Below are 22507 nucleotides of genomic sequence, written 5' to 3' on the forward strand. Positions count from 1 at the left end.
AATTAGAAAGGGGAGGAGGGGAGCAGGAAGAGGGGGGAAGGGGAGGAGAAGGGGAAAGAGGAGGGGAGCAGGTGGGAGAAGAATGGGAGAAGAATGGAAGAAGGAAGAGAAAGAGCAGGAAAGGGAACACAAGACGATGTGATTGGTACTTTATGCTGGTCCTCTTGCAAGGCTGGTTAACTGATTAGAATCTATATAATGGCAGGGAAGTTAGAATGTTGCAGATCCAGAGCTAACCACAATTTCTCTTTAGCTATCTTTATCCCTCTTAAAACTTATGCCTTTTGGATCTCTGCATCTGACCTAACAGTCTTGAGATTAACAGGTGAAACCATTCCAAATATTTTGACTTGACACATCGGTTCTCAACCTGTGGATTGCAACAGTTGTGGTGGAGTCGTGAAGAGGAGGAAGGAGTTGGGGGGGGAGTGTTTATCAACCCTTTCAGAGGGGTTGTATATGGGTAACCTGCCTATCAGACATTTACATTATACTTCATAACAGTAGTAGTTCTAAAGTAGAACAAAATAATTTTATGGTTGGCAGTCAATCACTCCAACATGTGGAGTGTATTAAAGGGTCCCAGCATTGTAAAAGGTTGAGATCCACTGATTTAACCAACTAAATGGCTCCATGTGTCACTGGAGAACAACTGACTCCAATACAAATATTCTGTCCCCTTGGTCTAACCTGCCTACCTGCAGCCTCCAACAATATAGGTTTATGAAGTGCTTTCATTTATGGCTCTCTTTACCCTGTCACTTTAAACGTGTCATGCAACTTCTTCCATTTTGAAATATGGAATCTAGAGTAACAGGACCCCATGATTCCAGGCGATGGCCTTTCAAGTTTGGCTCCAGAATATATTCTCTCTGTTCATCTCAGAGGTGTGAATTCTGTTTTCTATCAAGACCCCCAGCACAGTTCTGTTCTCTAACTTGGGACTTTTGTTCGACAATTCTAGGTTGGCTGTACTGACAGAGTAGTTTCCCTTTCACAGTGTAAACTATACAACATTTATTTGCCTGAAGAGCACTCTACAAGAGGTGTAACTATAAGAAACGGGAATTGTTTTTTCTGAGCCTAGTTCTGCAGTAAATTACCTGTAGCCTTAACTGTATCCTTATACTATTCTAGAGCTCCATATTCCTAAGACAACGTTAAATGGACAATGGACAATGAGTAGAAATGGACGCCTTCCTTCTCTAGCCAACCACAATAAAGGATTAAACTAGAAAGAAGCCTCTTCAGGGAAACCTGTTAATCTAGAGCTTGATGACACGGAGTCAGCAAAGATCAGCAAATGCAGACCCTGAAAGTAAGGGATGATTCTTCAGTGTTTCTACACTGCCAAGAGACTGTGAGTTCTCTTCCTGTGCGTAGCTGCACCACACCATGTTCTATAGCAAGAGTGTTCATTGAAATGCAGCAGATTTGTGCTAATAGTATTTCTCTAACTGCTTGGGATTCTGAGGTGAGGAATCCCTTTCAGCAGATCAAGACTTTATCACAATCGAGAGCGATTAAATCACACCAACCATTAATATGGGAGGAGTCATGCAAAGGTCAGAAAACCTTGGTAGAATTGTCACATGCAAGAAGGCAATGATAAACTATATTGTGGGAGAGAAAAACTAAAAACCAAGATGATTATTTGCAATGTAGTCCCATCTCAACTGTGACTTTGTTAATAATCGTAAGTATGAATCTTGGTTTTTTATTATCTAGTTGGTGTTGGAACTGAAAAACACTAAATATTTTTGGCTTAGCAAGAGTCTTGTTTCTGATTGGACATCACTGTCCTAGGGGTGTCAAAAAGAAAGGGCTGTTCAAAGATGGAATCTTTAGTATGCGCCAAGCTGAACTCCTGGATACAGAGCCATATGCATGGGAAGGAAGTAATGTGCCTTTAGCATTTTGACTTGGTGGTAACTGTGCATTGTGTAAGTGCTTTTTATTGTTCTTAGATCTGGTTACTGGGGAGAATCAAGTTTGTTTATGTTCCAGGCACATTCCAACAGTAAATCAAAAGTAAATAAGTATATCACATTGGAGAAAATTATCTTAACATGTTTCTAAAATGCTAAGATTTTTGAAAGAAATGTTTGTATTCCTTATTGCTATATTTCTCAAATAGCAAAAAAAAAAAAAAAAAAAAAAGGCTAAAGCATCAGACAGTATAATTTCATGTTACTTTTGGTAATAAAAAAGTAGTGCACTTTAGAGGAGGAAATGGCTTTTTAAAAAAGATCCTTGTGGCTTTTTTTCCTACATGAGACACAAAGCAGTTTTGTTTTCGTATGCAAATGATTAGAAATGAGTGGTTGCTAACCTTTTCAAGTCTCAAAAAGTTAAATGATTTCCATGCTAGTGTTATTTCACATGAATAAAAATATGAAAGGGAATTGGAATTTTGGTGACATTTCAATGTGGGGGCTTTGCAGATGAAAAGGTACATTGCTTAGGAAATTAACTATGTTCTGAAACGTGGGCAATGTTAGGGAAGAATGGTTTTCCTTTGACTTCCGTGTTTAAGAAAGTGACGGCAGCAGTGTAGGGACGGGGTATATTAGTGACTTTCTGTTACAATGGAAAAGAGCTGACATGAGTAAGTTATTAAAGAGGGTTGTTTTGAATCACACTTTGAGTTTTTCAGTCCAAGATGAGGCAGACTCAATCCCTTGGGCTTCTAGGTGGGACCACATGGCAGAGAAAACCGATGGTGTTTTTCACAGAAGTGAAGAAAATGAATATGCCTTAGCATCCCATGTCACCTTTACATTTATGTCCCCAGTCACCTACTTACAAGAACCTACCCCAAGGATCTACCTACAACAAAGTCTCACATTCTCAAGGGAACCATCACCTCATGATGGTGAAACTCCAGGGTCAAGACTTTAACACATGGACAGTTGCCATGTTCTTCATCCATACTCTAGCAGTTGAATATGATGGTAAGTCATGTTCATCCAGGAAGTCAGAACATGGAATAGAATCGACACTGATTGGTCCTTAAAGGTAAGCTTGAAGGCTAGGAGTTGCTTCAGTGTGAACAGGCTGGGTCCTGGGACTGGCATTGGAATAAATAATAAAGAAAAACACAGAAGGCCTATAGCATGCCAGCAAAGTGCTAGATACCAAATTATACCTCAGGTACTTCTGCATGAGTAGTGTAATATCAAGAAATCATCACAAATTTCTGTTCCACACTAAGGAACAGAGGAGAAAGTGATCAGATGGACCCACTACAGGTAACACACACATACACAAGAAGACAAGAACAATATGCCATAGATGACCACAACACACTTTTTCAACAAAGGAAATTGGCTCTACAACCTACAATAATAGCCCCCAAAACAGCTTAAGGAAACCTACCATACTAAGAAACTCATGTAGTTTGATGGATAGTTTGTCTTTCATTGTCAGGGTGCTCTGAAATTCTCAACTACTGTGCCTGATAGGCACACATACAAAATATCCACTTTATTAGTTTGTGACTTCTTGGTTCTCAAACCAATTCTCTCCAATTTGAAGAATGAAACTCATGGACCATAGATGATGAGCTTTAGAAAAAAAAATGATTTTATTACTCAGAGCTAGAAAAAGAGAGCAAAAGAGAGATCAAGAACAAGCAAGAGAGAGAGGGAAAGAGAGCAGGAGGGGGAGAGAGAAAGAGAGACAGGGAAAGAGAGCAGGAGGGGGAGAGAGAAAGAGAGAGGGAGGGAGGGAGGGAGAGAAGGAGGGAGGGACGGAGGGAGAGAGGGAGGGAGGGAGAGAGCACACATAGGAGTACAACACCTAGGAAATGAAGTACTATGACATTTCTGATCTGGAAGCTTACTCTAGGATGGATGACAAAAAGAGGTGAGTCATGGTGTAATGGGGAAGCAGTCAGCTGCTAGGTAGCTCTACAGATAATAGCAAGGTGGAAGGCCTTGGAGGAAGGATCCTGCATGAAAACACTTTAGACCCTTCTCTTTCATTTCCTAGGTAAAGTTTGAAATAAAAGCATCACAATTCCCCCTTAATATTTAAATTACCATATTAAAATGGAGGCACCTGGACTTTTTTGAGGTCCATTACAACAAATCTATTTCCTTTAGGTCAAAAGATATAGAGTCTTAAATTTTAAGCCTGACCATGACTTTCTGCGCTAGCAAAAATATTCATCATATTCTCTCCCTTCTTTTAAGAATTAATCTAATTGACCTACTAATCACCTGGCTAGGAACCTGTTGTTGGTAATCAGGCATCTCTGCCCACCACCTGCTCAGGGAGTCAGCAGCAACAGGATACATCATCACCAGCCTCCAACATGCTATACAGTCCCACTGTCCCTATGAGTAGTATATCCTCTTCTTATAAAATGACAGTCCCTCCTCTCCTCAGTCTCTTTTTCCCTCTACCCTCACTTGGATGGAACCTATGTATATCCCTCATCAATTTCACAGGAGATTTGTTCCATGGTGTGACTGTATAGATTGTAACACCTATCCCTTTCCCACTAAGGAAATCTGATTTACCAGAAAGACTAAGTTTCTTAGGGGGCTGGGCACAGGGAGTTGGCTCCAGTGAGTATATAGACATCGCAATTGGACTATGTTTTTATTCTTCTCTCTTTTCTCTTATTAATTAATTAATTAATTAATTAACTGGCTTATTTATTTATTTATTTATTTATTTATTTATTTATTTATTTATTTGGAGGGGAGAAGGAAGAGGTGACAGATGTTTAGTGGCTGGGAGGTGGGTGTGATTGCATGATGTGAAAGTGCCAGAAAATAAATAAGAGTATGATCATGAAAAAGAGACATTTTGTGCTTTTCCTTGCCAACAACTTGTAGATATTATTTTGTATTAGTACCGTGGTGGCTCTGCCTTGTTGACTGCTGGCATTTTCCTTTCTTTCTTTCTTTCTTTCTTTCTTTCTTTCTTTCTTTCTTTCTTTCTTTCTTTCTTTCTTCCTTCCTTCCTTTCTTTCTTTCCTTCCTTCTTCTTCTTCTTCCTCTTCCTCTTCCTCTTCCTCTTCCTCTTCTTCTTCTTCCTCTCTTTCTCCTTCTTTCTTGAATACTGACCAAAGCCTGAACATGCTTTCCTTGATGCCCTCGGATTTTTCCCCGGTTCCCTGAAGATTCACATCCCATTTGGCCATTTATAATCCTTCCTAACCTTCTAAACCTGCATTTGTAGGACGTTCTTCCAATAAGTTTTCCACTCCCTCCACCAGTCATCTGCCAGGATTTAAAGCTTGCCTAATCTATTTTTTTTCTCTTAACCTCGAATAAAACTGACCTCAAGCTTCGTTTCAATTCCATTCTAATATTCTCTGATTAATGAGACTAAAATGAAAATTCAATTTCCACAGCAGCATGAGTTGACCTCAAAAGGAACCCAGCTTTCCCTGATAACAAATTCAGTTGGCACATCCATGGGGGAATCTGGAGGCTTTCTCTCTGTCACATTCCAGTATCATAGTGAATCCGAGTCACATCCAGGATGGTGCTCATTTAGTAGAAGAGATAAAAAGAAATCAGGAAGCAGAGTTATCTTCAGCAGTCCAGGACTCCAGTGAGGACACTCTATCTGCTGCCCTGGAGTCTTTGACCTACCTGAGCAGTTTCTTTTTCTATCTTCTGTTCTCCTCAGGAAAGTTGGGAAGAGAAAACCTTGGGTCTCTCTCCCCCTACTTGCCACCCATGAAGCAAAAAACCCTGTAGGATCACAAAAGGTAAATAGGCAGGAACAGAAAGTTCCTCTGAGCTTCTGACTCAGAGAAACAGATCCACCATGTACAAGACCCCAAGTCAAGTCATTTTCCTGATTAAAAAAGTTGAACTTATTTTTCATGAGTTGGTCTTTTGTACTTATTTTTTTTAAGCTATTGGTTCTAGTTTCTTACTCATGCATTGATTGTGTGTTTTTTCTTGGTGTGTGTGTGTGTGTGTGTCTGTGTATGTGATATTCTAAGTATTGATTCTCTATCATACATTTGTTTAGGAAAGATTTTATCTGATTAGTTGAGAAATGTGTGTTCACTCTGATAACTGTTTCCTTTGTTGTGGAGGTTATTTTGTTTTGTTTTGTTACAGGGCCTGACTCCTGCAGCCCAAGCTGACTTTAAATGCCTTATTCATCCAAAATGACCATAACCTCCATATTTCTTTCTCTACATTCCCTGGATGCTGGAATTTCAAGCATGTGACACCAATGCTTTGCTGAGCAGAAACTTTAATTCCATACAATCTCTTGCGGCAGGTCTTACTATTGCGTTCTAGGCTGTTACTGTCTTCTGTTCAGAGAGCCCTCGCTGGTGGCTGCACCATCACAAGGCTGCCCTATGTTTTCCTCTAACACTTTCATTGTTTCTGGTCACATGCTCAGGGACTTGATTTGTTTTGAACGGGTTTTTGTACACGGCCAGCAACAGCTTCCCTGCTTCCATGTTGGCTTTCACGATCTTTAAAAATTCTACTTATGTTAAGAATGCCACTGGGATTTTCATTCCTTAGTTAATGTATCTAAATATTTACTGTCAAACTAAAGAAATTTAGATGTCTTCAATGATGCGGATGTTAAATGTTTTGTTAAGTGTATAGGGTTTCTATGAATATTTTATTACATGTGCCTGTCTTGTTAATGTGGTCATATTTGGTGAAAAGACATTTTTTCAATTGAGTTACATTTTCACTTTCCCTAAGGTTACATGATCCATTTTATATGGCTCTTTCTTTGTGTTCTCTTGCGTTTAATTGATTTATTAATCCATTATACATACATATGTGTGTGTGTGTGTGTGTGTGTACACACACACACACACACACACACACACATACACCCTTGGTGAAGATAACATTAAGATGAGCCTTGAAATAGGATGGTGTCAGAATTCTAAGTTATCCTTTTCTTAGTCTCAATATTCTGTCTTTAAATATAAATTCTCTACTCAGTTTGTCAATAACCACTAAATAGCTCACTGAGAGATTTGGAGGTTGCATTGACCTTGTAACTCAAATCCGGAAAGAATGACATCTTGCCAATGAGTCCTAAATCCCTTAAATATGATAGTCTTCATTTATTTACTTCTCCTAATTTATCAGCAGATGTTTTTGATTTTTGTTTGTTTTTTACATTTTCTTCTATATATCTTATTTTGAAATAACCTGTAGTTTTTTAAAAAAATAAACAGAAAAATTGTATGGAAGTAGTTAGAATATGCATCTCCCGTCTCCACTCTATGCTATACAGTGTCAAGGAAAAACTAGTTAATAGTTGAAAACAGGATGATACTGGTTTTAAAGATAAGCTTACTGATGAAATACGACTTTTAGTGGCTAGTAAAATAAATGTGAATATATGCCAGGGTAACATTGGGATCTCTACTATTGAAAATATAAATATATCAAGAAATCTTATCATGGGAAAATTAGATTCATTGCAAGTACTAATGGCTGAATGCAATGTGTTAATAATGTGTTCCACCAATGTTCCTATGTGAAATGTAATATGTTATAATATGTATGTAATCAAACAATTTCACTTTTTCGTAAACAGGACTCTTATTCCTTTTCACAGTTAAGGAAATAAAAGGGACACAGAGTTGCCCATGATTGCTATTAAGCAAACGGAGTGATATCTGGACATTCTGAATTTGAGGACACCCTCTTAGTCTCCATGGCAGTCTTTGTTCTCTTCGTTGGCTCTGTGGACATGTTTAAATATAAAGGTTTATGGTGTGTATGGCCCATGCTCAGCTATGTATTCAAATGCTAAATACTGGCCCCTAAGGTCTGGTTGCCCCAACAAAGAGATTCTCACATACATCTAGTGATACTAGGTAACACTGCTCCACAATGAAAGTTAATTAATTAATAAAAGTTTAGAGCCTGCTTTTGGGCAGTAGGGAGACTTGACTTGAGAATTGAATGATGGGGTCTCAGGAGGGACTAGGAGGAAGGAGGAAGGAGAGCACGGGAGGAGGAAACTTCGAGGAGAGTAGATGGACCATGAAAATGTGACCTGGAGAAAGAGTAGGTAACAAGGGACATAGGACTAGATGTAAGTTAGAATAGCTCAAAACCTGTCCAGTCTAGGCTTACAACTTGGAAAACAATACCAGGATTGTATGTCTTTTATCCTAGATAGAATATATAATTCCTACTACAAGGTAAAGAGGGAGTGTCACAAGGGTAGGCAAGAGGACGAGAAGGCTGGGACGTGGGGGGGGGGGGGTCCAATATGTGAAATTCCCAAAGGATCAAAGGACATATTATGAAATAAATGGATTTACGGACTTCGAAGGATGGTGGAAATAGTAGAGGTAGTAGCAAAGATCAGAGATTGGTGATGAAACCTCTGGAATCTGTTAGCTTCTCACAAACCTTTCTCTCAGTTGTATGAGGCTTGGAGGAAAATCTCATCAGAAAACGTAGCATTCTAAGGATAACTTGAGAATGGGCCCTTAACTCATCTTTCATGGGTAACAGTGGAATCGACTGCAGACTTATAAAAGAACATCTTCTTGGACTCAAAAGGGGAAATAATAGCCGGGCGGTGGTGACACTCGCCTTTAATCCCAGCACTTCCTACATAAGCAGAGGCAAGCGGATTTCAGAGTTCGAGGCCAGCCTGGTCTACAGAGTGAGTTCTAGGACAGCCAGGGCTACACAGAGAAACCCTGTCTCAAAAAAAAAAAAAAAAAAAAAAAAAAAAAAAAAAAAAAAACAGGTGGGGGGAATCATTTAGAAAGTCACAGATAACAGCAAGATGGAAACTCTTATCAGCCCATAACCATGATTTTAAAAGAAAGTCAAGATAAATTATCAGATGCACAGATTTAGCTTAAGTATACCTTCCAATAAGAAAATATATTAATCACAAATCCTTAAGTGATATAAAAATGTATGTATGCTATCATAGCTTAAAAGTATAAAATAGAGGAGGGAAATTAGGAATTCTGTTAAAACAAGTAATTCTGCAATAAAGAATTAGATTCTGATGGCTTGTTGACTTTTATTAGCTATCAATTCATTTGACAGGCAAAATATCCATGTAAAGAGACACTGAGATAAACATAAAGAATGAGGTTTCATTAACAATTCTTTCAGATGAGTCTTTATATGATAGTAACTCCTTTGTACCGAGAGATGAACTAGCAGTTTATGGGAAGCAGTGTATATTTTTTTAAGTTAATAATCAAATTGGCACCATTGTTCTGCTTTGGGTTAATAACGCTCCATTTGGTTATAATCTCTTATAATTTCCTATAACGTGCTAAATGCCATGACTGTTCATGTGACCCATAACTTATCTTGCAAATTGACAAAATGTTCTACATATTTTATGATTATTATCTATTAAAATTATACAGAACACATCATGCTCAAGATCTACATTTATTTGAAAACATTGCATCCAATTTACATGAATGCAAGAAACATCACATCCAATAAAGCACAATTGTGGGAAAAGATGAAATAATCAAGTTCTGTCACATTTATTCACACATATAATTATATATCTAGATATCAGGTAATCAATCACAATCACAGGTCAAGAATTAGCTTCTCAGTAGTAGTAGGAACCCCTCTTGAGAATGTAGGGCCTTCTGGGTTTATTTTCATACAGCTGCCTTTTCAGAATATAAGGGATTTTTCTCTTTATCACTTCTTCCTTCTCGTTTTTATCATTGACGTTATCAAGGATATCTTCCTGGATTATCTAAAACAGAGAAAACCCAAAAGCAAGTTAGATGCATGAAATATATATGTGTGTTTTTCTACATCTTTACTTGATTGGTTTTAGGCACAAGGTACCTATAGGATCAGAGAAACGTTTTGTCAGAGGACTAATGTTTATCAATGACTGAGATGGAATGAGATCATAGTCTGTCTGTATCGTTTATATCCTTTCCTGGTTCAGCAGCCTATCTCTTTTCAGAAATATATTTACATTTTCCAACCGAGGAACCACACCAGAGACATCGAATTCGTTTTGAGATTTTGAATGTGTAATGGCCGTCCAAACTAATGAGAAATATATCACAATAATATAACATGCCCTTTGAATAAGCAGGTAACAGAATTGTATGTTGACTTCCATCAATTACTGACATGACTTGAAAGTCATTGCAATGATCAGTTTCCTAAACAAAGAAAGAATTGCCTGTTTCAAGTACCTTAGATCTTGTAGAGAGCAACAAATGTGGAAACCCTATCTAAACATATAAGATTTCTTCAGATTACTGCTGTCTCCTAAACTTTGTGGTCACAATAACAAATCGTGATATCTCAACAGTAATGCACAAGCATACCATCCTATCACCAAATATTCTATTTCAACCCACAGTTTCAGGGAAGGCAAAGCAGCTACTGTCAGGCAATATAAGTTTTTAATCTTTACTTTGTTAAGAAAATGCCTAGTCTATAATTACTTCTACAGTGCTCAGAATGATACCATCATTTTATTTGTAAATGACTCAATGGTTAAAATAACAAGAGATCTAGTCTTATGTTCAATTGGCTTATCTGCTAATTAGTTTATTGAGGGGGTCTTTCTTGTCTGGATAAATAAGGTATAATTGACATTTCCCTCTGCTGAGATTTGAATTTTCGAGGTTTATTGAGCTAAATAGTGTTTTAAGTACTGTACCATTTAGATGGAATTAAAATTAAAGGCTGAAGAGGACGACACGTAAATCTGAACTAGCCTTTTTTGGTTTCTCATCTGGAAAGTATCAGTTTGTTTGCTAGCTGGTATAAACACCAGCAGTTCTGCTGGCGGCTCCTCCTTCCACGGGGTATCTCTGTGGCAGCCACTCACAGACTTGTTACATTAAGAGGGAAGGCACCATCAGATCTGCAATGTTGCTGTAAGCAATGTAAAGCATGAAACAAACCTCTCAGAACTTGATCTGAAAAATAATGTTTTGTTATTTTTTCAATTGGAAAAGCAAATAGCATTCCATTTTTCTTTTTAGGAACAATCCGTTCTCTTCCACAATTTTTTTCCTTTGGTTCACATTTTTGATACTTCTCTCCAAAGCTCTAATTTTTATTTAATCTTTTACTGAAATGTACACCAAGCAATAAAAATTAAAGTGCCTATTGAGAATGTTCCTTTGATAAGTTTGATTACTAAAAATCCACCCCATCCCCTTTAAAGATTGGCCAACCAGATCTGGTGGTGCACACATGTGATATTAGCACTTGAGAGGCAGGGCCAGGAGGATTTTTACAAATGTGAGACCATTCTGGGCTACATGGTATGTTTTAGCCCATTTAGGACTACATAGCTAGAAGCCCTTATCTCAAAAAATAAAATAAAATAAAATAAAATAAAATAAAATAAAATAAAATAAAATAAACAAAAAACCCTAAAACCAAAACAAAGCAAAAACTCAAAATGCATAAATAAATATTCTAAGTTTACATCTACAGTATGTTTAAAGACAGTCCTTTAATGGTGTCTTACTTGCTTGTTTCATCAGTAGAGAAGTAGGTTTAGAAGTTAAATCTAATCCCTATCATAAACACACATACATACACACACACACACACACACACACACACACACACACACACACACACACACAGCCCTATTGCATTATTTTAAAAATTAAGAAATATTTTAATTGCCCAATAATCAATTACAGAGGGAGAAAAATGATTCCTATGTACTTGCTAATCTCTGAGTTGCAACTAAAACCCTTTGATCTTTGTACTATATTCTTTGAAATTTTTGTTTTGTGTTTGTTATAGATTAGCACAAAGGATTTTTGATTTTAGCAAAAACAGTTGGAGTTACTTTAAATGTCTTAATACATGTCACTGTTACTGATATAGGAAAAACTGTCTCAGTATGTCTTCTGTTTACATATGTGGTTCAAATGTACTTTAAGACATATCAGCCTTTTAAAAGTGAAAACGGTTTGTTAATCTCCAAATATTTGGAGAACACTTGAAAAAGAGATGTTGACTTAAAATTATGGTTTATGACTTTCTAGTATTTTAAGTCTCCCTGCTATGATCGCATCAGGGTCTAGGTTGCATACAAGTGACAGCCCAGCAGGACAGTGATGCTCAAGCCATCCTTTGGGTTCTGATACCTCCCAGTGTTGAAAGGCCCTGCTGCGGCAGATTTTCTGGAGCTGGAAGATGGTCAGCATTGCTTCCAAGCTAAAACCATCCAGAACAAGGGGAAGTTTCCTTTTGCCAACAAGGTCGTCATCATGCATGTCTCCTGCTTCCTCGGCCGGGCTGTTCACGTTATTTATGAGGCTGCAAACATTTAGCAAGGTCATTTTCCAAGACGGAGGACTTGCTTTGCTGATCTGAAATTAAAAAAAAAAAAAAGATATTGCAATGAAAGTTTGTAAGATGAGTATGGAACATGCTTGGACTGTGTGAAAACATTCTGTTTTAATTTCTACTTGCAATAAAACTATGAATGGGTGAACCTTTTTTTTATTATTATTATACCCATAATGCACAGACATTCAAATCTATCAATACGAGGTCACTGTTTTCATAAAAGCTTGTAATCCTTTCTACTGCATGCCTGGAGCAAGGTTTTCAGCCAACATTCTGAGTTTGTATGATATTTTGGAAAAAATATTCTCCATTTTATTTCAACAATACTTTGCTTCTTACCAGTTGTTATCCTATTTCAACTTGGAAAGTTCTTAGAGATTTCCCATTTCAGTGTTTCCTAAGACTAGTTCCTTAGAACACTGGTTCTGCCCTCAACTTTTAAAAAAATATATTGGAACTACATCACTTTCCTCCTCTTTCCTCTTTTTCCTCCTCCATCCCCTCAATGTACTCTCCTTCAAACCCCTTTCAAGTTTCCCTACACTCTTAAGTTTATGGCCTCTTCTTTTTTTTTTTTTTTTTTGCTTATTATTGTAAGCACACACATATGTGTGTGCATGTGTATGCACAAATGCAAGTAAATGCAAACTTGCTGAGTCTGGCTCTGATGCTGTTATTTACAGTGAAGACTCTATACACACCTCCACTATTTAAAAAAGAAACTCCACTGTCAACTACAAAAGCATGAAAGGAAATTAATTTTTAATTAAATATCCTGAAAATTTACATGCAAATATTTAATGGCATGTATATGTAGATTAGTAGAAAAAAGAAGAGCAGAGAAGAGAGAAGAGGAGGGGAGGGGAGGGGAAGGGAGGGGAGGGGAGGGGAGGGGGGAGGGGAGGGGAGGGGAGGGGAGAGGGGGGAGGGGAGGGGAGAGGGGGGAGGGGAAGGGAGAGGGGAGGGGGGAGGGGAGGGGAGGGGAGGGGAGGGGAGGGGAGGAGAGGAGAGGAGGGGAGGGGAGGGGAGGGGAGGGGAGGGGAGGGGAGAGGAGAATACTAGACACCTTTGAACACAGATAGTGGAGACAAAAAGATGAGGCAACTAACTACATCACATTTATTTGTGTCTGACTGAATCACACCAGTGCACAAAATGTCTTCAGTGGAAAAGATGACTTCATTCTAAATACTGAATTTATTTTTTTTATGTTTGTTTGGTCAGAGATGGCAAGCCAAATTCTGACATGTTCTAGAAATGGTAGCACTTGCAAAACTTTGTCAATTTTTTGAGATTATTTAGAATATATATGTGTAAACAATGTACATTTACAATTGCAAAAACAAAACCTCTTGTTAGACACCAAGGGCTTTATTGCTAAGGTAAGAGAAAATGAATGGATTCTACATATCTTCCTACCTTGGAGATGAAAAGACTGTAGCTACTGTTACCTGACTGAATACTAAACAAAGTATATGTTTTAATTACACATATACATTTCTTATTGACATTAACTAACTTCATAAAGCAGACTTATGAAGAGGCTATTTTGATATGATATTTACAAAATAATATGGTATTCAATTGATTTTAGTTGCCCTTAGCCATCATTGAGTTGTATGTGATCTTAGACTGTACCAGACTGTCACTTGTGAACCAAGGCAGAACACATCTTCATTAGTTGTAATGCAACAACATCATGTGCTGTAAACACACACTTCAGAAAAAAAACTACCCTTGTATACTAGAGATTTTGTGTTTAGAATATGTTCCTTCAATTATGGAAGAGATCTGTATGGAAGAACTGATTTAGAATATTGCATTGGAATTTAGGTCACTCTCTTGATCACTTTTTATCACATTTTTTATCACAATTGTTAAATTCCAGACTTTTTATAACTGTGCTCTCAATGTACCGAGAGATGGGTTCACCTCAAAAACTGCCCCTATCTATTTTTAGGAAACTTGTATTCTAACTATAAGTTTTGATACACAGTGATTTACTGTCTGATTCAATCAATTTTATATGATAGCTTTATAATGTGATATATTCTAACAGTTTCATTCCTACTCAAATGCTGGTAACTAGAGAAAGTGCTCTCAAGGTTGGAGAGTTTTGCTCAGAATACAGAACTTTACAGGACTTGTTGAACAAATATTAACCATCTATGGCTAATGCTATTAAAGGATAAGAATGTAAACCCTCTCATAGGAAGTGGAGTTTGTAATAAACTATCAGAGAACCATAAATGTATAGACTCTCCACTCCAAATTTTGTACTTAAAAATAAGAAAAGCCAAGGTCTATCCTGTTGACTAACAGTTGCCTAAGATTGACTTAATATGAAGTTGAGGTTTTAGGACTGAATGTCAGGGTTAATGTTTGTCTGTCCATAGATTTCTTCTGTACCATATTTCCTCCCCCTATTGCCATGTGTTTAGGAAATCTGTTTTATTTTCCAAAATCAACCAGAACACATAACAACTTCAATTAGGTTTCACCAATTTATTTAACTTCAGGCCAGTATACCTTTCATCATGCCAATGTAATGATCATGAAAACCATTTGCTTTAAGTTTGTTTACATATCTTCATTCCATTATCTGTGGCTGCTGACTTGAAATTAAAAAGTACAAACTGACAGTCCTATAGACATTTTGTTGTTCATATAAACACATGTGACTCCTTAGAAGCAGGAGTAAATAAATCTATCGAATAAGAAATGTCTCCCAAAGACCTTGACAGCTTTGAGGTAGGTAACTGTACCTGTTTTGATTGATATTAGAAACTAATCTGAAGTTTAGAATGAATATTCATACACCCTCCTACCTCGGGTTAAAGCAAAGAAATTAGTTACCTTGGATGTATGCATGTTTGTCAATAGATCTGCCTCCAGGGCTCTCACATCTTCTTCTGAATCTGAATAAAATTAAAACCACACGCTTACTATGTAATCACACTTCATATAATTATATTGCAACCACCATATCTCAAATTATTTTAAAGGATTCATCTTTGAAGCTTATTGTCTTCTGTATTTAATTTCTTCAAAGCAATATTCAAAAAGAAACATATCACAGCTTAATTTTATGCTGACAGCTTCTATAGTAGAATCACTTCTAAGAAAATAAGCGCATCTTAATTTGATAAGTATTTATGATTTTGAATTGCCTATTAACTGGATCTCAGTAAAACACTTAATTATATTGTACAAGGCAGATCTTATCCAAAAAAAAAAAACCTGCACTATGTTATTCTCACCGGCAATAGTTCACACGTGAAAATATGTATGTAACAAACAACATAATGAAATATGAATACAAGTGCTGCTTCTTATTTTGGGGCAAAGCCACAGGGAATTACTCACTGGTAATTTTAGAATAAAAAAGACACTGAGATTCACTTCACTACACATGTCATCTTGTGAAACACTCTTTGAAAGAATCGGTTTCTGTTTTACACAAGAGGTTTGCATCCCGTGCTTTCAGTGTTCCGTCAGCGAGTGCAGAAATGGCTTAAGCAAAGTCAGAGCTCATCAACACATGGTAAGTCCTGCTGCAAACAGATCCGTGATTCATCTCAGAACACATTTTCCCCAGATTCCATTTATGTGTATTGCATGAAGAAGTGAAATTTAGAAATACTAAGATGTTGTAGAGCATTTAATATCCATTAGCCTCTTGTGATAATAGAAGGCAGAGCTTAAAATTGCCTCACTCTTTACTCTGTGGTCATTAAAACACAGGATTCCACCTGATGTGAGCAACTGATAAAGTATACGTAAGAGGTGAGCTATTCCAGAGACACTTTTGCTCAGTTTGTTACACATACATGCTAGCTTGTTTGTTTTTCAGATGGAATGTTAAGATTAATCTTATTAATCACTGATAAAGATGTGTCCATGTCACAGAAATTGGTTTCAAGAGTTAATATATGGTTTTTAATAAATAAGCTATTTTTAGAATCTATAACTATTTTTCTGCAACTACTTGATAATATTATAATTATGAGAATACTGCATTGGCTCATAAAATATTTACAGGATCTTACACTAATAAAATCATCAATCCATTCTGATAGTTATCTTTGCACTCAGAAAATCTTAGTTTGAGCTAACACTGCCGAATCCTGGTTATTAAGTACAATAGTAACAAATATAAGTGAATTTACTTCACTCTCTAAGATTTTCCACTGCTATGTGTTTGTTCAATTACTTTCAAATTATTAATTAAAATATACTGCAATCGTCAAAATATTTCATATTACACTTAAATTTACTTTATTTTTAAGGAGAGGCAATACACACCTAATGAGAATACATCCCTTCTCCTTTACTGTTATATACTGAACACTCTAACGCTAAATTTATCATACATAGTAGTATACCAGTTTTATGGTTATAGGTTGTGCCAACTCAAATTACATTCAGAAAAGCAACAGCTATATTAACACCATGACTGCCACAATGAAATTCTATAAAGATGCACTTTCACAAAGGACTTGGGACACTTTTGCTGTATTAGAGGCACTCATCTTATTTATTGCTATTTGTTCCACATGTTCTAACACACCTACAGAGTTAAAAATATTTTGAGGAAAATCACAAAGGAAAGTGAGAGAAGCCACCACCTAAGACAATGAGAAGAGATGAGAATAAGATCTCGCGAAGGAGATCTTTACTTGTCTGCAGGCTGACAAGCACTGCCTCTATTCAAATTTCCACCCTTGTCTTATTACTCATATTGATTTTCCCTTTAGTGGTCATATTCCAAAGGAGAACGTGTTGCATTTCCTTGCACCATGAACTGCTTTACAGATTTAAAAAAATATATATTTCAGTTCTTATAATCAGAATGGGAGAGAAACATGATAATTACAGTTTTTCTTTCACTAAAAGAGAGAGAGAGAGGGAGACAGAGAGAGACAGAGATACTAAGATAGAGAGACACAGAGACAGAGAGGAGAGACAGAGAGAGAGGAGAGAAAAGAGAGACACCGAGAGACAGAGACAAAGGGGGAGGAGGGAGGGTGGGAGGGAGGAAGGGAGAGAGAGAGAGAGAAAGAGAGAGAGAGAGAGAGAGAGAGAGAGAGAGAGATTCCTGGATTCATTTACCTGAGTAGCAGCAGACTGCGAGAGAAATCCCTCACTTCAGGGAGTTGTGAGATGCAGTTGAGCTTACCTGAGCACAGACTCCAGGAGCTGAAAGCCAGGAGAGTCAGGCACACCAGCTGGAGATTCATTCCTCTCATCTTCTCTCAGCCTTCTGACAAGCAGGTCCACACACTCAGACACTGAAGGAGCTAGCTCTCTCTCGGTGCTTCCTCTTGCCTTCAGCTGGCTTTCAAAGTGAGTGAACTGTGAGGGATGCTGTGGCCAGTCCCTATATATATGTGAGCAGGAGGATGATGTCATGGCTACACAGGATGTGCTCTGCCTTCATCTCCATCCCCCCTCCTTTCCCTTTGTCCCTTATCTCATCCCCCACCCGTGAACCTTGATGGAAAGTGACGATCTTCCCTAATTGCAGCTGTTGCTCAGGATTTCTGACTCACAGAAAGAGTTGTTCAAAATCACTGCCATATACAGCATAGTGAGAGGTACTTCTGGTACCTTTTTCCCCCTAATTTTCTATCATGCCCCCATTCCAGATAGTTGTCATTTTCATTTTTTAAAATGCAAGGGTTTTTTTTTTTTTTTTTGGTAATTTCTCATATTTAAGCAAAAGTTCTAGGGAGAAATCACTGCTTGGAAGTCTTAAAGACTTGGGGTATATTTTCTAGTAACACAAACTTCTGAGAACAGGCTTCGTTGTCTCAAAACTCATAGAGAATTTACATAGCATGTACTAAAATAGGAAGGGAAACAGGCAAAAGAAAATTGGATATAATAATGTAATGTGACGACGAAACATACAAAGAAAAGGGGAAAGTCAGTATAAAAGGAAGAAAATTAGATCTAATGAGTAGTTTTATATCCTACCTACTTGAAAGTTTATTATATGTAACTGAGGGGAGACTAAGTTACATATGCTGCTCTTTCATTGGATATTTTAAATAATGTTTATAAAATAAAAACACAAGTAGGTTATGTGTTAGAAGGTAAACTATGAATTGCTGTATTAATACCTCCCCAATTAACTACATAATTAATTACATATTTGCTGCATTGTTTGTTTCGTTATTTGTTACTGATGCAATATCCCCCCTCCTTTATCTCATAACTCCCCTCTCTCTGTTTCTCCCCATTCTATCAACTCTCTCTTCAGTTTAATCCTTTTTTTTTTTTGTAGAAAGCAGACTGTACTTTTAGACAGAAAAATATTCTATATAAATGCCATCCACCACAGTGACAATTCTAAGGCGAAATCTTCAGGTAATTTGTGAGTTACAATGCTCTTCTTTCCTTCTCTCCATTCTTGGAAGAAAATTGCTCAAATGCCTTTTGAGCAATAGCTTTCCTCCTGTAGACGGTCCTTGGTAACACAAGAAGTGTTCTGAACTGGTGTTAGGGGTGTGAACATTTGAAACCAAAGATTTCTGAGATTTGTTTAATTTTTAAAATCCCCAATCATCATGTAATAATTAACTAAGGAAAAAAATCAAGATTGTTACGACAGACTGTTGGTTTATATATCCAATATTTGGTAAGAGATTATCTTTGCATCACCCCTAAAGGAAGTCATTAATTACAAATATTGAACAGTTATTTTAAATGATAAAAGATACATTAATACAACTCGATGTTCAGAAGCTAAACAGTAGCTTACTTTATTTTTTTAAATTACTTTAATTTTGTTTTGTTGTTTCTGTGGGGAAAAGAAAATAATGAATTTGACTCACCTGGATTAGTTTTCTCTAAAGGATGGTTGACTGGCAAGCCTGAAGCATGCATGCATTTTTCCTCCCGCTAGAGGGCACAGTGGAAGTTTAGAAAGCTTTCCATAATCACAGAGAATGCTTGGTTTTCGTCTCATTATCCCAGTATTTGTGTGACAGAATCATTTCAGAACCACATTAATAAAGAAGCCCATAAGCTATATATTCTCTGATTTGATTTTAATATACTATTTAAATCAATTACTTTCTTTGCTTCTTACATTGTAAAACACAAAGAATTATCTTTGAAAAAGTGCTAAAATATGTGCGAGCTGTCTGATAGTAAAACAAAAATGTGAGGCTTATTCCCTGAAGTGGTTTTCTAGCAAGTGGAACTTAGGGAACTGTTTATAAATGGATTGCTGATTAATTAACTCCTTTTAAGCATATCACATGAACATTCATTATTAAAGTGAGAGTTATTTTATGTATATAGAAAATACCAAAGAAAGAATAGAAGAGCATGTAGCAACCACTGTCAAATGACTGAAGACCAAACAGATTCTCTTTGGTAATATTCTTTATTATTAAAAATAAATAAATAACACTTTCTGGTAAGATTATGATGTTGCTAACGCTTCTCTTTTCCCTTTTATCTTAGTTTATTCAAACTATAGGAACAATATTAAATTATCTGTTTTGGCAGGAACTCACAAGTGCCCAGTGTCTTTTGCTCAGTACCTGGGAAGATTCCCAAATAGAATGGCCAGGAGAAGTCTTCACAGAACGTCAGCTTTTCCTAAACCAAACAACTGAAGCCTGGCAGAGAAACAAATACCGCACAAAGTGCTTTCAAACATACTGTGATTAATAAGAATGATAAATTGTAAATGTAGCAGAAGACCTTTCATAATAAATGATTTGAATATATTAATGTAAGAAAAAAAAAAGAACTAAATAAAAAAACCCTCCACAACTTAATGCTCAGGGATCTTTGCAGAAAATGGGGAAGAAAAATTCTAAGAGTAAGAGGAACTGGTATTTGGTGTGAGATTTTTGTCTTGAAATGTCATTCTAAAGTTTCACCAATGTTACTGCCTAAACATAACAAGAACCAACAAGCATCAACAGATATGCTAACATGGACAGGGAAGAAGACAGGATGAAGCTCAATAAATACACCTCCAAACTACACAAAAACTACAGGCAACTAAGGAATGCTGATGATGGGAAAATAGTTTTTCGGAGGAAAGCATATCCCAAAGGAATAATTAATACCCAATACCAAATGGGATTTTTGAAAATATGCATACAAGTATCATTATACAGACAAAGTATGTTACATTTATAAACACACACACACACACACACACACACACACACACACACACGTTAACAAATATTAAGGAGAAAAAGAGCCCATGTATTTGAAAGACAAAAATGGGAGGTGGGTTAACTGATAGCATTTGCAGAAAGAAAGTGAAAAGGTAGATGATGTAATTATAATCTCAGAGTATATTTAGAAATAATCATAAAATAGATAGCTAAATATAACATAGATTAGGAAGAATGTCTCACTTAGTAAAAGCCTGCACTGCAAGCATGAACACATGATTTTGGATATCTAGAACCAATGTAAAATACTGGAAGTGGCAATGGATTCCTGTTAAACCTAGACTTGGGGAAGTGAAGAAAGGGAACAAGAGAAATCCTGAATGATACTGATCAGCTAGCCTAAGCAAGCTAGCCTATCGGGCTCATTGATAGACTGTGTCTTCAAAGAGCATCTGAAAAGCCACTGTCAGTTCTCTGACCTCCACATTCATGCATAGGTATGTGTACAGGCTTCTGCATGCCTGTGCACGTGCGCGCGTGCACACACACATACACACACACTTAAACTTATCCAAATGACACATTTCATACAGAATTTTAGGTAACTTTCTAGAAAGGTATGTGAATAATTTTTATCCTAAAATTATTTTATCTGGAACACTGCTTTACAGGATAATACGTTAGTTTGTTTCCATCTGTGACACACTTCCTGTGTTAGCCTTCCAGTTTGAGGTCCCAGTGTTGACAGGGTTCTCACTGATGTCAAGGTCTGTACAATAGATGAGCTTCTATATTTGGATGGTCATTTGTTCCACATTTATTAGCCAGCTGCTCAAAATGATTGACATAGGCAGTTAAATAATGAACACTTATAAAACAGTGATGTTGTCACTTGTCTAATGTGGAGACCAGAGTGCCTGAAACCACTGGATGGACTATAGCCCTGCAGGTCCATACCAGCTCTCTCTGAACCTCTGGAGACTTGTTCACATCATTGATCACTATCCTAGGCTTGCTAAAACTTCTGAACTGACATACACGCCATATACATACATAAATACATACTCACATACGTACATACATACATACATACATACATACATACATACATACATAAGTCTGACTTGTCTGTTTCTGCTAGATTCAGTTTGGCGCCTCCCCTTGCTGACTTTGTATCCCCTCGTGATGTTCTTGTTCATTTGGACGACTTCCTTTTATGATCCAATCCAATCAAACCTTCTCATGATAGAAACGTAAGGTATTCCCATTGCCTTTTGCTTTCGCTAGGTTCTCCTAACAGTTGTATTCTTGACAAAGTACAGACTTTGGGTGGAGAGGACTCTGCATTTCTTCACAAAGTTTACAACTCGTAATTGCTTAAAACTTACCTACCAAGCCTGACTAAATTACTAATTTTTAGCTAGTTCTCATTTTTTCCCTGTCAAATTTGTCATTCTTTTGAACTGTTATCTCTTAAATGTCCATTGAGGTTTTTTTTTTTTTTTTTTTTAGAAAATTAGAAATTTTTTTTGTGAGCCTTTAGAGTTTCTGAGCTTTCTCAGCCTTTCCCAATCATCCTGATGACTAAGGCAGTAAGTTTTGAAAACGGCACTGAGGGAGATCATCCTGGAGCCATATGCCTTTGACAGCTCAGTGCTCAGATAATTGTGATTTAAGTTTTATTTCTCTAAATGCATCTCTGTTCTTGAGCTGTGGCTGTAATTCATCTGAGCAAACAATATGTCAGACTTCTGTAAGCCTAATTGATTTTTCTGTTCAATTAAAGAACATTTTCATGGCATAATGATAGATATGTGTATGCACACACCCAAACTCATAGACACTATCTTATACACTAAATGTGTATTGCACAGACCTTAGAGATGTAGGTAAATGGAAACTAAATGGTCAATTTCCCACTGTAAGCATAAACATGCTTTGCCCATAATCTCTACAAATTCCCAGCTCATTTTTGATGGTTCTTCCATTTTCTGTTCCTATATCCTTGTAGATGATTGACTTGGAATAGTTGATAATGGATTTCTA

General features: G+C 36.9%; 1 protein-coding gene across 2 annotated transcripts; it reads right to left on the reverse strand.

Moving 5' to 3' along the window:
• Positions 1-8992: 8992 nt before the first annotated feature.
• On the reverse strand, positions 8993-17655 carry Nts (neurotensin). 2 transcript variants are annotated; one of them, NM_024435.2, is made up of 4 exons: positions 17491-17655; positions 15168-15229; positions 12107-12331; positions 8993-9720 (listed from the first exon to the last, which is right to left on the reverse strand). In NM_024435.2, exons 1-4 carry the CDS (start codon positions 17558-17560, stop codon positions 9568-9570), a joined length of 510 nt encoding a protein of 169 aa, NP_077755.1. In that variant the 5' UTR covers positions 17561-17655; the 3' UTR covers positions 8993-9567. The 2 variants fall into 2 exon arrangements, with proteins under 2 accessions (NP_077755.1, XP_006514055.1); XM_006513992.3 differs by having other exon boundaries at positions 17424-17558.
• Between the last annotated feature and the right edge of the window lie 4852 nt (positions 17656-22507).

This window comes from Mus musculus, chromosome 10 (genome assembly GCF_000001635.26).
Source record: "Mus musculus strain C57BL/6J chromosome 10, GRCm38.p6 C57BL/6J".
NCBI classification, from domain to species: Eukaryota; Metazoa; Chordata; class Mammalia; order Rodentia; family Muridae; genus Mus; species Mus musculus.